This window comes from Cupressus sempervirens, chromosome 8 (genome assembly GCF_028749045.1).
Source record: "Cupressus sempervirens isolate cs-2001-9-10 chromosome 8, ASM2874904v1, whole genome shotgun sequence".
NCBI lineage: Eukaryota > Viridiplantae > Streptophyta > Pinopsida > Cupressales > Cupressaceae > Cupressus > Cupressus sempervirens.
The window spans coordinates 672206305-672226203 of NC_143125.1; the positions used below are offsets into that span (position 1 = coordinate 672206305).

Genomic DNA, 19899 nt, shown 5'->3' on the forward strand with positions numbered 1-19899 from the left:
CCCACTGTTGTATGAGCTTTTTGGATCAGGACAATGATTCCATGTAAAAAAATTAAAATTAAGAAGGGGCCCTAGAAAGAAAGGATTGATTTTTTAAGGCAATGCCCTAGGTGAGCCACAGTTGCATGGCTAAGGATTACATTAGATTTCAGAGGTGTTAGGAGGGAATGAATACACAAATAGCTTCAACAAATCTTGGAGGAAGGTAGTAGCATGAGGGTAGAAGCCCCAAATTCAATGGGAGGTATTGGTGAAATATTTTAGGAGGTGAAAGTTAAGTTATTGTTAGACAAGCTTTAAAAGTCTTAAAACCTTATTTTTAGGCACATTTATAGGTTGTATTGTACAAATAGATTAGGGGGCAAAGACCTTAGAAATATTTTAGGTCTCTGGAAAGGGTGTCTGGATCAAGACTTATTTCCCCTCCTTGTTAAGGAATTTTTCAAGTTATTCAAGGTTTTCATCAATAGTAGGGCTAATTCCTTATAGCCATGTTTGGCTCTTTGGGAAGCAATTTATGTGTTTTTGTGAACTTGATTAGGGTTCCAACCTCCAAAGTGGTTTTAGATATTGGAAGGGATTCATATGACCTTCTAAAGGCTTATGCCTATTGATGGAATTATTGTTGACCATATGGAGGTAGGATGTGGAATTGGTGAAGAGGAAGCATCGAGGCTAGTACAAGCTTAAGAAAAAATGAATGCAGTTGTAGTTCTTTTCAAATTGATGTTCACTAGTTGAAGGTGTTAAGATGTCATAGTAAATATCCTAAGGAGAATAGGGTAGTGAGTAACCCTATTGGCTCAAGAGAAAGACCTAAGTGAACCCTAAAATGAAGTTGGGGTAGGAGCAAGACTAGTTGTTACATCACAATTTTAGTGCTACAAAGTTTAAATGCCCAAATCTTAGATGACCCAATTTTTATCTTTTACTTTTTCTTGAAATATTTTTTGTGTGACTACTGCAACTTTTTCTTTCTCATCTTGTGTTCATTACAGGTTGTGGTTGAGCATTTTCCACATTAAAATTAGGCTTAATGTTTAAGAAAAATATTCTTTTGTTTGTCATTTGGACCTTCTCAATGAGCTGATTACTTGTAAATATGTCTAAGATTGTGCACACTCCATATTTAAAGGGTACTCTATAACCTTTTTGAACAAGATGCCCAATGCTCATTAAATTATGTTTTAAATTGGGAAGAAACTAGACATCAGATGTATTTTGCTTGTCCCCCTTCTTGGTTAGAATGTTGATATTCCCTTTTCCTTTGACTTCTACTTTGTTGTCATTGCCCAATATTAGATCGGATTTTACACTTTCATCCAAACTAGAAAAAATTTCTCAATTCCCTATCATATGGTTGTTGCACCTTGAATCTAAAAACCCTACATTTGTTTGACTTTCTTGTGTGACATTACAAGCTAAGAACATGCTATCCTAATCTTGGTTTTCTTTGGTAAAGTTCGCACTTTGTTGTCTAGAATCATATTTTTTCTTTCTACATTCATTAAGATACTGCCTAAATTTCTTGCAATAATGACATTGAATTGAGGACTTGTCATACCTTTTCCCTTGAGAATGATTTTGAAATGCATTTTGTATTGGGTTATGACTTCTACCTCTTCCACTTGAGCTTGACAAGTTGCTTCTTCAACCTCTATTTGAGTTTCTTCCTCTACCTTTCAAATTTGTGTATTGAATGCATGTTCCAAACTTATATGTGTTCATCTATTTAGTCTATTCTCATGAGAAATGAGTGAGGCATGTATCTCATCAATTGATAGTTATGAGAGATATTTTGACTCTACTATGGCTACCACAATACTACCAAATCTTGGAGGAAAACATCTTAAAATATTTTCTACTACTTTCTCTTCCTCAAGTGTCATAACATGAGATCTAATTTGGTTTATCAATCCAAGAAGCTAAGTGAAGAATGAATAATTGTATTTGATTCATTCATGTCAATAGACTCAAAATCCCTTCTTAGTGTTTGTAGTTTGGTTGTATTTACTATTGTCATTCCTTGGTAAACTATCTGAAGAATGTCCCATACTTTCTTCGACTTTGTTGATTTTGCAATCCTTGGAAATATGTTTTCATGCACCCCTTGATAGATATAGAAAATAAAGCTTTTGAATCTTTCTTCCTATTATAATCCTTCAATAAATCCTTATCTACCTGAGAAAGTGCATTGTATGCTGCTACATTTGCTAGTTCTAGGTATTGATTTTCAACAAGATCCCATAAATCATGTGAAGGAAATAATGCTCTCATTGTCACTGTCTAATAATCACAAATTTTCGCATTGAACTATGGGATCTATGGATTTTTCAAGCATGTGCTTGCTACCATTGTTGACTATGGAAAGAACCTTTCTAATCTTTAGAGACTTTTGAACAAAAATGTTCACCCAATAACCTTTAAACCTTTGGCTTTGATACCACTTGTTGAAAGAGGTAGAGGAAAAAATGAAAATGAAAAATAGGGAAAATCAAGATAGAGAATTAAAAACTAGTCCCATGAAAAGAAAATTCATTTGTGGATTCTTCTATATATTTTTAAGCTATACATTTATTCATTACAAGAGCAATATACATAATTGTTACTCCTTCATTTTATTCAAAATTGAACAAAATAGAGGTACTCTCTTATACCGTTGTTGCTACAACTCTACATATTTAATCTCCTTTCTTCCTCATAAACTTATATAGAGATATGCCCAAGCTGAACTTGCTACACTCATATGGAAGACACAAAAACAATCCATTCCAATCCTACATAACTGGTAAGCATAAGATATGTTCAATTACTAGCCATATTTACATTTAATATTTGTCCTTTATACATTTAATGGAAACATACACAAAAGTGGAGAGAACTAGAAATTAAGAAAAAAAAGTCATGTGCTTCAAATGATGGAAAATACATTTTGACGGAAAGAGTGGAGAGGGATAGGGAGGAGTGATAAATATGGTTGTTGGAGATTAAATACAATAATTATTGATGCCTATAAATCTCAAGAATAATTGGGAAAATTTTCTTTATGTCCCTAAATTTATTTCATCGATCTAGAGCCTAGGGCTAGAGTGGATGTCATTTCTATTTTCTCTATTTGTTAAACGAGACTACCACTACTGCTCTGGCCTATAGAATTTATAAAATAGAATTGCCTAGAAGTGATTTGCTTAATGTTGTATTTGAAGTTGATATTAAACATGCTAGTATACAAGTATGTCATGTTCCACATCTTGATGCCTCCATCATCCTTCATGCAACTCACTTTATAGGGCATTTTCTTATCCGTTAACATTATTGAGCATTTTTTTTTCTTCAGTGGAGTCTGAGTGTATGTTTATTTTGATTCTTTGTCATCTAAAGACTAAAATCATATGACATAGAAATGAGAGACCAAATTATTTGAAAATGAAAGCCTTGGGTTGGGTACTCTAGGTGAAATGAAAATGACTGCTAAAGAACAAATCAATAAAATTGGATAGATAAGTTTCACACTACAAGATACACATGTTGTTTTATCATAACAATCTATTATGAAGTCACTGTAAAAGGGTCATTATTTATTGGCTTTCTTTATTAGAATTGTGGTAGAATTTTGGGGATGCATATTTTATTCTTTGATCTTTCATGTATGGTATCTAAGGGGTAGAGTCTCATTAAAAAAGTTGTTGGAAACTATTTTAGTGGAACATTTTCTACTTGCTTCTTGTTGTTGTATGGGGCATCACATTGGTGTAGCTATCATTGTGCTACATCTTTTGTGTGAGGGAAATATGGAAATGTTGTAGCTATGTTCTACTTCATGATGGTTGCATACCTATTGAGACCATTTGGGTGCATAGCCCATACTCATAATGTGAGCTAAGCAGATGTGAGTTGTGATGGAGGAGATAGCAAGATGTTGATGAGTTGGAAATCTAGAAAGGAATAGGCACCACTTGTGAAAGATCTTTTGGATGACCTCTTGTTAGGTTCAACTCATCTAAATCTAGGCTATTCCATCACTCTTTTATCATCCATTAGGGGGTGCATCTTCAAATTTAAGTGATATCAAATTTTTTTTGTCAATCTTCTCAGGTACACTTATCCTTTTTTACTCTTAATTGTACACAATTAATATTTTTCCTTCTATGGGGTAAGTTCTTGGATACAAATTTTATTAAATGATATGTTATCTATAGCTTATATACAACATTTTTTCTAAACTCTAGAAAGCGAATTTGTAGTGCCTGCCCCTGGTTTGCATTTTGTTATCATTGTTGAACTCTTTTAGAGCTAGTTTCATGTTGATGGTTAGTAACATGATTATGAGATTATCAGATATTGTGCTATGGATTCAATTGATATGTGATGAGATTACTTAGACTCTACATTTCATGTATGTATGATGATTATTTTCAGTGTTTGCAGTTATTAATGATGATTAGTAAGATGATTTATTATCATATGTGTTTTCTTATGGATACCTACCCCATACTTGCATGTGTATGGTGTGCGTGTTTGCTTTGTGTGTTTGCTTTTGTATGGTGTGTCTAATGTGGTTAAGGAAGGGAGTCGTAGTCACCTGCTAGTCAGGAACTACACGATGCACCACTTCCTGCCATTGTCTGTTTAGTTTAGTATATATTGTGCTTGTACATGCATGGTTTTTATGCAGGTTGCAAGTACCGAGTATTGACTTCCCTGAATTGCCAAGATGAGTGTACCCTATCACATTATCTCAATGATAAGAGAAGGGAGATAAATTCTCAAGTCCAAATCCCAAACCTAAAAACCATTTGTCCTAGTGAGTTAGGACAAGTATCAAAGTTGAATACCCACCGAATGTGTCGGATGACATATTTCGTGATTTTTAACCCTTTAGATTTATTTTGTATGATTTGTTCTATGATGAATTTTCATATTTTATCTTGGAGGTCTATGGTGAATTTTTCATTAATTAAGTCTTAATAAATAGATTTAATTAATAAATTATTTACTTGAGAAACTTAATAAAATATCATGATCTTTGATATTTTGATTGCAATTAATTAAATGTGAATTATTGGAGAAAAGGAATTAAATAAAAGAAAACTAAAAATTAAAATTAATAATAATTATAAAATAAAATAATAATAAAGTAATAAATAAAATAATAATAATAAAAGTTATAAAAATTAAAATGAAAGTTATAAAATTTAAATAGAAATTATTTTAAAAGTAAATTGGAATTATAAGCTTGCATGGGAATTAACATGTGTCAACAACACGAGGGCTAGTGCATCAATTAAGCACAAGGTGTCTACAACTCTATGACTCATCAAAAAGGTTGGCAAAGACCCATGCTTAGTTGGTGACACCTTCCAGCTGTTTCAAGAAGCATTCCAAAGGTTTCTTGAGAGCTCTTTATATTCAAGCATTCATAGAAGTTTAAATGAAAGCTTAATGGAAGCTATAAGCTACAAGCTTCAAGCTAAAAATGGAAGCTTCAAGCTTACATGCTCATATTCTTCTTCATGCTCATATGCTCCATGCTCATATGTTTCTACATGCTCATATATTTTTACATGCTCATATGCTTCTATATGCTTCTATGCTTCATCTAACACTTCTAGTCACTTGGAGGATTCGATTGGCTTGGAACTTGGAGGAATTGCAATGATGGAGAAGGAAGAGATTTTTTATGGACTTCCGAGGCATGACGGATTAGCATCGGTGTCCAGGTGCACTCGTGATATTCACATATTCTCTTTCCACTATTTCTCTTCCTGTCTATATCATGTTTGTTATATGTGTCTGATTATATTCCATGAATGAATTTGCAATTTGAATTGGAATCTAGATATGCTATTTGGTTGAGAAAGAAATAATAGAAAATCCAAGAAATTAGATCTAAACGGGTTTAGGTTCGAATTAGAATCAAATTGAAATAGGTTTGAAAATGGTTTCAAGATTTATGGCCAAATCCATTAGTGAAATTATTGGATAAATTTAGAGAATAATTATTTTAAGAGGAAATTCTTAATTCATCACAAATTGTCTTGTCGTTGCCCCTTGGATAGACCCGAACTCATTCATTCATAACTTTTTATCGTGATTGAATTTATTCGATCGCTCTAGTCAAAATTGGCGCAACTTGGCCCTCTCCAACATATTTCAATTTCAGCCCGATCCAACGGTTCATTAGGAAGATATGGCTGTCGTACTAGGACGATTTTATTCAAGGACAGATATTTCTTCATTTCTCATAACCAAGAGTTATTTAAGCTTAAACTTCACAAAAATAATATATCAAAGCATGGAATGAATTAAAGATATTATTGCAATCTTCCCTTATTAGAATCTTATTAATATGCATTAGTTTTATATGGTTTATTATCTAATCTAATTAAATTTAATTTAATTAAGATTAATTAATAGTAGAAGAAGTGTAATTAATTATTAGTCAATCTAAGTAAATGGATTTTTTTAAATGAGAGAAAATTAAAAGAAAAGAGATTTTAATATAGTTTATATAGTGGACTTTTTATAATGTATATGAAATACTATTTAATATATATTAAATAATTTAGAGATGGTAATTTTATATTACGTTTATAAATGAAGAGACTTTAATGATAATGGATTAAGATTTAATTGATATGGAGTCACTATTATAACATTGTTATAATTTGAATTACTATGGTATTATTAATAAAATTATTGATATACCTTAATGGTATTAAGAGTTAACTAATAAAGCTTATGTAAAGTTCTCTAGATAGAATAATAATAGTTTTGATGAGTTTATTATTTATTAATGTTTGTTGGGTCTAACAAACTATTAATAAATAATAGTTTAAATAATTATCAATTAATACGATTAGAGTTAATCTAGAGGAGATTAGTTAATGATTGAAGTACTGTAAAAGATATTAATCAAATTGAATTGGTTAATAATTTGGAGGAGTATCAATTAACTGAATCAATGTACATAGGGGAAACTTATTTGAAATAATAATACTTGGTATTGGAGATTTATTATAACTTGTTATTATTAAAATATAAATGAGAACATTGTTGTAGAGTGACGAATGTGGTCATTATAGATTTATTAATAAGATTCCCAATATAGCTTGTTATTAAATATTAACAAGTTATTATTATTGAACTATGAATATGAATATTTGTGTACTAGATTATAGTTGACTTTTAACTTACAAAATTCTAGTTAGTTGTTAGTCAACTAACATTAATTAGAATATTGCTACATTTATGCAATTATTAATTAAATCAATTAATGAGAGTTAATTAGATTTAATTAATAATTAAGTTATGTAATAGAGATTTATTTGATATAATTCTTTTAACGAGATTGTAGATTATCTATATTGAAGTTGATAGGTCTTATTCTTATGACTTGAATTATGACTTTAGATATTATATGGTTATCAATGATGATAATGAATAAATTAAAAGACTCAAACTTTAGTAATACTTAATTAAGTCTCTAATTAAAAATTAATAAGATGTTAATAGGTCATGGATGGTGTACCTATGTTAATGGATTGAGATAAATAAAGTTATCTTCTTCTTATTCAAAGATTGATAATTGGTTCTTTTATAAACGAATAATGATCTTTGATTATGTTGAAAACTTGAAGTAACATTAAAGAAAAGATAATCAACTAAAATATGGATCATAGTTAAATATAGAGGACAATTTAATTAAAGGTCAATGATGATTAGTTTAGTAAATATTTATCTTTAAGTTATTCTTAGAATGTAATTCTTAATAATGGAAGGATAATGCTATCGGGGTACAAATGGGTTGACTTGTAGGTCAAATGATTAAACTTAGACACTTGAGGTACACTTGAAACGAAAACTGAAAACCCCTACACTTGAAAATGGAGAATGAAACTCTACACTTGATTCAACTATGTGAATTTAGTAAACCAAAACATGTGTTTGCATTGTGTATTCTATATGCTTCTTGTTTTGAGTTTTGGATTGACTAGTGTTGATCAGTCGTAGGTTGTTACCGGAGGCTCGAGGGTTATGGGATGTGTTGGCATGTTGATCTTATTTGGTCTCGATCTTTATAAGCCCAACCATGGTTATGTGATCATGTGCTCTATGAAATCTTTGTATTACCGATTGTTATTGTTCATCAGTCTTCATGTGTGAAGCTGAGATATATGAAACACTTGAGCTAATCATTTTTGAGTCATCGATTAGTTATCCTTGGATTATTTTCTAGTCGCCATGATGGGACTGAAATGTAGATTTATTTCTTGATGATGTCATGTTGTGACATATTTGACTCAACCATTTTGGAGTCTTCGATCAGTATGATTTTGAGAATATTCTTGGTTGCTTGTTGAGAACCAATGGATATTGTGATTTTGGTTATTGAGAACCAATGGATACTTATGATTATCAGTGATGCCTTCAGTTGCCAATAGAGAACTGTTGTGGTCATGATTTTCTATGGATGCTTTTCAGATGCTCATGGAACTTTGATGATTCTTATCTTGGAGGTTTGATGATTTTTATTATGGATATTTGATGCTTTTATGCATATTTGATGATTTTATTATGGATTATCTTTTGTGATTTTGAAATTTATGATTCCATGAGCTTAGGGTAGGTAATCTACTTGTAGTGTCGGAAAGTGGCTTGCAATGGGGGTCGGGGCCCTAAGTGGCTGCCAGGGTAACTCATTGTAAGTTTGGTTAATAAGTGATAACAGTTACACACTAAATGGGGATTAAATGAACTTAAAAAGATAATTGTTTTGATGTTCTCGCCCATGCCTTGAGCACTTATACAGGCTAGGATGGGAGTAGTGAGAACGCATGGTTGCGACCGTGCATTCTGTAGTATGCCTTGTCAGTATGAGAGGATACTAGTGGCTGCATGAGATCAGTATGGACCCGTGGAGTTTAGCTAACTACCAGGGTAACTTGTATGTGATAAATGCGATGACACTTTCCTGTTTGCAGAGTAGGTTTCCTACATGTCATTGTGTGCCTCTGGGAATTAGATGTCGGTTTTGTGTGTGATTGGAACCTTTGAGTTAGTATACTTTTAGGATTCCTGGACTATAGAGATTTATGCTTTGTGGATTGATAGCCTGTTTGGGACTTGAGATTATCTCCTCAGCATGGTGGGAGTGGACCACTTAGGTACCACGCGGTCGGGTGGTAGTGTATTTTCCACTCTTATCATTTGAGATTCATTGAGACATCGTGGCTGATGCGTCCTTCGTGATGGTGGATATGTATCTTTTCATTGATGATTAGCATATGTTAGATGGTGTTATCTTATGCTTATATTTGCATGTTAGATTACTTTCTACATATGATGTTGTATATGTTAGGAGTGACATACCTACTATGTTAATACCGATGATCTCTTCGGTGATTTGGGATGTTATGCACGGAGGGATGGCTAGGGCCCACAATGGTCTAATGATACTATTAACAGTTGGGAGGAACCGTGCACTTAGTTTATTTTGTTTGCTCTTTATGATGGATGTATATGTCTTCTATGATGATGTATCATGTGATTATCTCTACTTTGATGTATCATGGATTGGGATAGGATGATGTACCTTATTTCACATATGTATATTCTTTTAAGCCTTCATACCCTGTGACATGTATAGTGGATGATTGAGCATTTGGAAATGTAATGTATGAACATCAGACTTATCATTATTATTTATATGGATGTTGTACTAGATGGATTCATGTATGTTAGTTAGTTTAGATGTAACTCAACGTTAAGGGATTCTTAAAGAATGAAATCGGTTATGTATGTTATGTTTACTTTTAGATGGACATTGCTATTGCTTCCATTATTATGTACAAGTTATATGTGGTATTTACTTTCATGTTATTAAAAAAAAAAAATATGTTACCAAACTTAGTGAAATTCTAGGTTAATTCTTTGGATCCCTTGGCGGGGCATTACAGAATTCATTGTTTTCATTGATAAAACTTTAAGCTATATGATTTTGAGTATTGATTTTGATCCTTGGATTCACATCATGTGCATGCTAACTTAACTTTGTGTAAAAGCCTTTGATGAGACTGGTAGGTTATTTTGGAAGATGTCAATTCTCATTTTCCTTTATGGTTATATCTTTATTGTGTAACACATTTTGTTTAAACAAGTTCTATAATTATCATATGAATTCTTGTTTGCACTTATTCATTTTCTTTGTTCATATTGTGCTAAGATTAGAATTCAAAGAGATAAGTATTCTATATTTTTTTTATCTAACTAGAAAGATAATATATCTTTGCATTTGCCTCTATAATAAGTGGATCTTATAAGTTGTTATAAATCTCTTTTGGTTGCATGGTGCAATGGGATAGTGAGAGATGTTGCAATGTTGTTTGTAGTCTTCGCACTAAATTGGTGGCATATATTATCTTCAATAAAAAAGGAAGATCATGGTTAGCAAGAGACTACACAACTTCAAAGGGAGGTTACATAATAGAGGGAGATGTCCAACCCTTTGCAAGTTTATGCAATAGTCAACAATCTACTGATAATTAAAGTTATCCCAGTTGAGAGGGAAACTCTATTATTAAATATGTCCTTACTAGGAGGGAGTCTCTATTAAGAGAAAATCCTTTTTATTAATGCATTCTTCTCTAAGAGAATTTTGAGGTGAAATCCAAGGTTCGCTCCACTCTTTGTGAGTAGGTATGGTAGACCACCCTCTACAAGTAGGCATGGTGGAAATACATTCTTCTCTAGGAGAAGTCTGGGGTGAGAGACCTTATTCCACCCTCTGTGAGTAGATATGATGGACCGCCCTCTACAAGTAGGAGTGGTGAAAATGTATCCTTCTTTGGGAGACGTTTTGGGATAAAAATCTTTGTTCTACTCTCTGCAAGAAGGCATGGTGAAAGTCATGTATGTGACTCCATTCTATGTGCTTATGAAGTATCTATGATAGTTTTTATTATGCTAAGATAACATATGTTATGTGAATTTATCATCTTTGGCTGCAGCTATGTGTGCATACCTGACTAAGGATCTCTTTCTTGCTAAGAGTGGATGTTTAAGTTTATAGTTGCGATAGAGATCTTTATCTTTGATCTTACGAGTTCAAAATATGTTTTTTACAACTATTATGATCATCTTCAAAAGAAAGAGATGTTTGCAATTATAATTAAGTTAATATAATGCAAAAAAAATGTGTCATACATCATGCACAGTGTTGACCATATGGAAATATGAAGGGTTTTTCTTTTGGGACTCAAAAAGACCTTAATGTGTAAGATGAAGAGTCTTATGCAATCTATTTATATGATTGCTTGGTATATTGTAAATCAATCAAGTAAAAGCCTTGTACCATAAATGTTATATTATCAATAAAAGGATATATTTGTTGGTGTGCTAGTCAACATTACTATTAACCATTTAATTCAATGAAATAAATACAAGTATAACAAGAGAAAATAAATTAATATGTTCAAATTCTTAAATATGACAATTTAACAAGATCAAATAATTAACCAATTGATACCTTGGGGATACATAAAAGTCCTAAGTATGATGACCTTTCCAAAACTTGGTCAAGGAAATATATACGGCGAGAATATTGTAGGAGTGCTTTACCACCCTACCACAAAGTTGTTAAGCTTCACTGGAACCTTTGTTTGACTTGAAAGATACCAGGAATGAGGAAGTCTAACCAAGTAAAATTGAGAGAAGTAAAGGGTGAGCCCACAATAGTGGGTGCCACTTTTGTGGCAATTGGAAATGTTAAAAAAAATTTGAATTACGAACGTTTGCACATGCAAATATTTTTAACAAGCTCCATTAAACATCCTTCAATGCCCACTAATACATCAAAAGGTAAGAGGATAATGGTCTAAAGTTATTTAGAATATAAAAATGATATTCTTTGTTTCCAACAGCTACATTCAAGAAATTGAATATTAGGTTTATTGGGTAACAAAAGAATAAGTTGTGACAAATTAATTTTAAAATTTTAACTTTAGAATTTCTATCTAACAATTTATTGTGTCTTGATTTAGAAACAATAATAAATTTGTGAGCTTCTTAATGGGAGATCTTGGTTCAACTTCACTAGAATTTAATAAATAATAATAATTAATATTTACTTTGTACCAATAAAAAAATAAAAAATTAAAAAAAATATATATATATATCGATTATAAACAAATTGGACTGTCCTTATCTGACCTAAAAAAAATTACTAGTAATTTCTTCATGCACACCAAACAATGTAGTTGAATCTTTCAATCACTCGTTATACTTGAGTGAGTTCTTCATGCGCACCGAACAATGTAGTTGAACCTTTCTATCACTCGTTATACTTGGTAAAATTAAAGTATAATTCTAAAGCAGAATAAAATAATAATAACAGAAAGTGAATGAAAATGAATAAATGATAATTGTGAAGAAGAATAAAATAACAGAAAATTAAAACTATCGGAATTACAACGGTTAGATTTACTTGAGATGTTGATAATTAGCGCTTCTCCCAAAATATCCAGTGACAATTTTCATGCTCATAATTAACGTCCAAATTGTGGCACATCGTCACAAGCTTGCCTGCTCTAGCCCAAATTTCATGTCAAAACTAACAAGGAAAGGCCACCATTAACAACCCCTAATAAGAACCATAGCCTCTAGATTCTTCTAATCCTCAATATCTAGAAACTTGTTTTTCAATATTTAATTTATTTTTCAATCTATATTGATGTTACAATCTATATATTTTATTAGCAAAAGTTTAGTTTGGGTTCTTACTAACAGATATTTTAGGTTAGATTTCTACTATACTATACATGTAAATGTGTATATTAGTAATAGTATATATACACTTGGAAAAAAATAACAATAGAATAAATTAATTATATAGCAATATGAAAATAAAGTAGAGAAAATAAGAGAAATGTTTTGAGCTAATTAGTCCGATTTCTTCAACTATGAAATATACAAATAGATAGCTATTGGTCTAAAAATTATTCATATTCTAGTAAATGATTATCATAACATAATAATAACAAGAGCTCTGGTTGAGCTCGAGTCGCTGCCTTATGTGATGGTTAAAAGATGGAGGTTCTTCGGTGCTTATGACCATTTTGTCAAATGTATAATGGGTGTAGCTAAATAGTTACAGTGGCTTAGTGTCAAGATGTCCAAATCTTTGACAGGCATCAATTGCCTAAAAATTGTAAATCTTTACTTCTACTTAATAAAAAATAAAAATTACATAGAAAAAAACTAGATGGAGGTTTTATTTGTAAAATATATTAAAAATTACAAACTAATCAATTTTAAATATTTGATCTTCTTTATGTTGTCTTATTGTATTAAAAAGTATTATTAAAATATTCGATACTTTTAAAATATCATTACAAATCATATTTACATCATATACAATAAAATCATTTATTTATATATTACATTTGATATGATATAATTATCGTTTTATATATAAAAATAAGTTATTAACCATTAATATGTTATACTGCATATCTTAAGTTTTGTATTGATTAATTTATTATAAACTTTTAAAACATTAAAAAGAAAACAATAAATTCAAAGAACAAATAAATTTAAACATATAAATTGGTGACAAGTGCAATTGATTTGGAATTAATAACTTGTCACAAATGTTGAAAATATAAAGTTGTAATTAATGCATTCATTAATTAATGGAAAAATATTTGAGTTTTTGTTGGAGAAAATTGAATATTACCTCACGAAAATAGAGATCAACCAATTGCAAATAAGAAATTAATGTTTAAAAATTCATTTGAAAATAAATCATTGTAAAACTTTATCAATATGTAGACTTTGCTTATAAAATGTAATTGGTGACCACAACCAAAAACATTAGTACCCTGCATGGACTAACAAGTGTCATGTAGTAGCATGTACTTGCCATAATAGTTAAGGAGTTAATTCTAAAATAATTTTAGCTCTAACAATAATTATAAATTAATTTTAATAATTTATTTAATTTAAAATTTAATGTGAAGGAAAGGTATAATAGCTCTTAATAATGATTAGTATAAGCATAAAAATATTTAGAATCATAATTTGTGAAGTGGAAAAAAATGATGAAGTCTAATATTAATTAACTAATTACATACTAAAATTAAAACATTCAACATTATAAAAAAAGAAAAAAATAGTTTCATTTTAAAAAAAAAATATTTTTATTAAAAATTTGAAAGCATAAAATATTTTTTAACTAAAAAAATAGTTTTATTAAAAAATTAAATATTTTAATTTAAAATTCAAAAGCATAAAACATTTTTTTGATCGGTAAGACATTGAGGCCAAGATTAATTGATTGCGAATAGATTTAAACCCAGAGACTCACAATTTACCATTATGTCATAGACTCTTACCTAAAATATAAAACATATTAACATCATATATGTTTTTTAATTAGATTTTTTAATATATCATTTATATATATCATAATATAACATAAAAAAATATTTATACTATATTAATAATAATATAATGCATACATTAATTGTATATTAAAAAATCAACTTACAAATCAAAATTTAAAGTTTTTTAATCTTAAAATTCAAATTCAAAATTGTAAAATACAATATAGGAAGCCTCCAAAGGACTTTTATGACACTAAATCAAATTGGCCAACTATAAAAATATTTTATGATTTTTTTAATTATAAAAAATAAATAAATTTTAGAAAAAAAATTAAATAAAAATTTTATTAATTTTTATTGTTCACAAATGGAGAACTAATTATTAAATCTAGATAATTGAATGCAATAATTTTACCTATGACAAGTATAATAAGGAGCCTCTATTCCTTTTTAAATACATTCAAATATATTTTTAGATATAAATATTTAAAATATGAGAGCAAATAGGAAACCTAAAATCAAACAGTAATTAGGCTATTCTATCATATTTATCGAACATGAGAAATATGCAAAATTTACTTATAATGGTTCTTGCAGGAGTTATTGAGGGTGATTCCAAGATTGTGATGCTTAAACGTTAATTTTATCCTAAATTTTTTTTAAAAGGACAGAAACAAATGAATATTAATATAGTGCCTCAAGAGAATTTAACATAAGGTCTTATAATTTAGTCTATCATTTAATCACTACACTCCACTTAATTTTTGTATGAGTACACGAAGTATTTGAATTAATATTTTTTTATAATTTGACATATATTTTAATTTAAAAAATAGATAGAAATAAATAAATATTGATATATAGTGCTTCTCGACAAAATTTAACATAAGAGCTTATAATTTAGTCTATCATTTAATCACTACACCCCACTTTATTTCTGTATAAGTACACAAAGTATTCGAATTTAAAAAATAATTATTTTACATATATTGATCTATATAATTATATAATTATGATAACTATCAACAAGAAATTATTAAATTATTAAAAGTGAGTGCTATCCTTTCAGTTGTACAACAGCATGCACAAAGCAATTGCTGGCCGTCACTGTGTCACTGTACTGGAGCCTCTGAAAAAACATGTAATGCGTGCAGAATGGAAAAAATAATGTTTTCTTGTTTTCTGTCACCTCACTTTTAGCTTTTGAAAAACGAAATTCTTAAAAAAGAATTAATTAATTTTTCCTCACGTATGCTTTCCAAGTCAGGTTCTTTCTTCAAGATCCCATCGATTCTTATAATCAATACTAAATATACAAAATATCAATTTATTATATTCTCTCATTCTAAAAATATATATGTATTATCATATTCTCTCATTTTAAAAATATATCTTTTTAAAACTTATATATTCACTTTTAGTTTTAACAATATCTGATTTATTCATATAATATTTTGGAGGTCACACTTTTTGATCTATCATTAAGGTATTATCTGAATTCTTATATTAAATAAATTAGACACATTGCAATATTGTTGGTTCACACTAACTCACTTCACATAAAAATGAATGGACATTTAGCATTCATTAGACCTAGGTGATTATCAGGGAGGTGACATAGGGAGAGAAATGTGTAGTATTAGTAGTCAAACCCATTGATTCAAATTTCACATTGGATCTAGGTGATACTCACAAAGGTTAGTGGGATTACTCACAAAAGTTAGTGGGATGGGTGACCTCCCTAGAAATCATGGTACTTCGTGTGTGAGCATCAGCTCGATCCAATATAGATTCTCTAAACCACTACTCATAAAATTTGAGTCAATAAATTTAGCTCAGCAATATCACTAATAAGATACAATTAAAAATAGAAACAACAATACTATATTAAGTCTTGAAGTTTTTATTTATCTTTCACTGAATGTGATCCACTCATACCAATAATTGAAAAACCAATCTTTACAATATTACTATTGAAGAAAATTATTGAAAAGCAAGCAAACATCATCTTCATACCTACTGTGAAAATTACGCTGCTCCTAACAGAAGCAAGCAATTTATTAAATCAAAAGGTCACTCGAAAACTACAGTGACAGCCACCAAATTTATAACCTGCTCTGCATGTATACCTAAACGTCATACCAACCTTACAATTAGTATTCTATACCAGTAATGATAATCGTGGCAGATGTAACAGAAACGATGGTAGAAATACCTATAAAGTAAGCTGAAACTGCATTGCGACAAAGAACTAGTTACAAAATACGTGCAATTAGTCAAAAAGTAATCTCGTCTGTATCCCTCAATGCCTTGGTTTCCTAACAATAAAATAATCACTCAAAAACAAAAGGATTCACGGGCCAGCGTGATATGTAGCAATGTCCTTCCTTTGCTTTGTTGTCAGTTCACTGAATATGATCACCTTTGTATATACAATGAGAATACTGGGCTGAAAACCCCATTACAGAGGTTTTTGATATTTACAAGTCAGAGAAAATGACTGAATTTCAGCGATTTGATGGCCTCATTTTCCTCAGCGTGGCCGCCATTGTTGCTGTAAGCTTTTCATGTAATGGCAACATACCAGGAGCCCAAGCTCTCAATATAGGGCCCGTGAATATAACTTCCTCTCTGGTAAGTTCATGTTTTTGGGTTTTGAAATTTCTCAATGCTGCCAGCATACAGCATTACATTACATCATGCTATGACTCATGTTGGATTAGTTTTAATCAATGGTACACAAAGTTATTTGTTTGTGACATTTGATGATCATGGTATGACTGAAATAGGATTTAGTTTAAATCAATGGCACAGAAAACTATCGTTTGTGGGATGACTGAAATGGGATAAGTTTTAATCAATGGCACAGAGAAGTATTTGTTTGTTTGCAAGATTAGATCATGGAATGAATGAAATGGGATTAGCTTTAATCAAAATTTACAGAAAACTGTGTGTTTATAACATTAGGTCATGGATGACTGAAGTAGGATTAGTTTTAATCAATGGCACATAAAATTATTGGTTTGTTTGTAACATTAGATCATGATATGACTGAAATGGGATTAGTTTTAATGAATGACACAGACAAGCGGATGCAGCAGCCAATGTGAATCTAGATTTTGCACAGGTAATGAACTTTTTCCTCAAATCTTTGTAGGTTTAATGGGGGTTTAATGGTGTGAATGGATAAGGTTGAAGGGATATTTTGTGTTGCAGTTGCTCCATTGCTGAGGTATGGAAAATACTGTGGGCTGGCTTACAGTGGATGCCCTGGAGAAGACCCCTGCGATGCCCTAGATGCCTGCTGCAAAACCCACGATTCTTGTGTTCAAGTTCAAAATGGTAAGTAACACAAGAATACTCATGATCTTGAATATTAAGGGTAAACGTAAACAGCCTGCACATTGTTCTTTATGTGGGTTTTCTTCCTTTGCTTTATTAATATAGTGTGAGTTTTCCCCCAGTTCATAGGGCATTTTATTTAGCATGTTTTTGGATTTACTCTGTTTATTTTCTCCTTGGATATTTTGGAGTAACGTTAAAAGAAGTCTATAGGATTGAGTTTAATTGGTTACAGAATTGAGCATGAGATCTAAGTTCAAATTATACAATGACATAAAAATAGAATTCTAAGTTGAAACGTTCAGATTAAAAATAGAATTCTAACATATGATTTTCTATTATTGAATTTCAGTATGGAGTTAGTTTTTAATATGGTTATTCAAAAAGAATTAGCATTAGTCTCATTGTTTTGTTACAAGAGTTTATATTGATTTCAATAATAAATGTTAAAGAAGAAAATTCACACAATTGAATTCAAAAATATCCTTGATATTATAGAATATGACTTGCCCTTTTCCCATTATCTTCTATTAGTGAACACATTTATCAGAGTCCATGAATTCAAAATGATGATCCTATAATAAGGACTGATTATGATCACTTATATTTCATCCTAATAATGGATGATTGAATGACTAAATGTTTTGTCCAAGATCTTGTATAAGTTTGATTTACATTCCCTGATCTATTATCAAAATTATCAAAATTAAGTGAGTCTCTTCATCATTACAAAACCCCTGTATTCTCTTTATATAATAGATTGTGGAAATTTCAATTGTATGATTTGAATTATGCAAAAAATTTTGACATTGATTTCAATCTTATTTCCCAGCCCTTGTTCAATAATAGCTGATATCAGTAGTGAAGTTCACATTACATTTTTGTTAATTAGAAAACTCTTAAAATTTGTGGCATTCAGGGGATTATCTAAGCCTGAGTTGCAACCAGGCATTGTTAAACTGTATAGACTCGGTGAGGGCATCTGGAGCTCCTTCCTTTGCAGGAAGCGATTGTGATATGGAACAGGTTACCTCGCTTCTTTATGATGTTATTGAGTTAGCTATAGTGGCAGGAAGGGCTCTCCACCAGCCCTGATTCAAACAGGGAGATTTTGCTGAGCTCACTAGGCTAGGAACAACTTTTTTTCATTCCCAACTAATAAAAAATGAGCGTTGATTATGTATGATTGATCTTCTCCTATGTTTCATGACTCGGCCTAGTTCAGCATAATATTTGCTTATTTTATCAGAAGTTGTCATCAAGCTTGAAGTACTTTAATGGCACAAGCAATAATTGGCTTCAACACAAGTGTAGCGTTAACCAACTTTTTGCCATGTAATTAGAAATTGTAAAACATTGGCTTCTAATGGAGTCCACGGATTTCAAGAGAAATGCACAATAATATGCAGAAGATGTATTGCATCTAATGGGATTCTTCCACTGGTCTTTCATTTTTTCTTCTTCATTTCAGCATTGGACTTGTGCCATTCATTTTTATCAAGCCATAAGATCACCTAATGCATTCCAACTCCTTATTTGAGATTTTTATTCGTTTGCTCAATCCACCTTGTGGAATAAAGATGATTATTATGCTATTATTCGGAGTTCTACAACTTACAAATGCTTCCATTATCCCTTTAAGTAATACATTTGAATTACTATCTATTTGTTATAGAAGTATAGACAAGTACATGACCAAAAATTTTGCTGAAATGCTCATAGCAAATGACTGATTTGGAATTTTAAAGAGAATTGGGGTTTTGGTATGAAATTAATACAATAATAAATATTTAGTTTTAGTTAATGGAACTCACCAACTACCAGGTGTGTGTGTTTCAGAACGCAGTGGGATCCGAAGAGTGAGAGAATATGTGTGAATAACACATGATGGAAGGTTATGTTGGTATGTGAATAGTTTAAAAACACAGCCAGATCAGAACTATGAAAGAATAGGGTGGGTGTTAACATGCATGATGTAAGTTTTTTTTTTTTTTTTAATAAATAAAATAAAATAATATGTGAACAGTTTTACTATTTTGACTATGAATGCGAAAGAAAACTACTCGACTTTTGCAGAGGTGATTTGATTCACTTTCAATCTCTTTTTATGGAAGATTCGTGTGTCAGTTTCTCGGTATAATGCACTCCACGTGGTACAGAGTTAGGATTTCAT

At 30.6% G+C, this 19899-nt stretch overlaps 1 protein-coding gene across 1 annotated transcript; it reads left to right on the top strand.

Annotated features, from left to right (window-relative positions):
• Nucleotides 1-16638: 16638 nt before the first annotated feature.
• Nucleotides 16639-19153, top strand: LOC149544231 (phospholipase A2-alpha-like). The gene is made up of 4 exons (XM_089798747.1): nt 16639-17018; nt 17469-17511; nt 17601-17726; nt 18646-19153. The coding sequence occupies exons 1-4, from the start codon at nt 16881-16883 to the stop codon at nt 18819-18821; spliced, it is 483 nt and encodes a 160-aa protein (XP_089654873.1). The 5' UTR covers nt 16639-16880; the 3' UTR covers nt 18822-19153.
• Nucleotides 19154-19899: the final 746 nt, after the last annotated feature.

Bases quoted from the DNA above. Each gene is read 5' to 3' on its own strand.
- LOC149544231 (XM_089798747.1), top strand. From the start codon at position 16,881: ATGACTGAATTTCAGCGATTTGATGGCCTCATTTTCCTCAGCGTGGCC. The intron at 17,019-17,468 runs GTAAGTTCATGT...TGAATGACACAG, and splicing joins TGAATATAACTTCCTCTCTG to ACAAGCGGATGCAGCAGCCA. The intron at 17,727-18,645 runs GTAAGTAACACA...TGTGGCATTCAG, and splicing joins TTGTGTTCAAGTTCAAAATG to GGGATTATCTAAGCCTGAGT.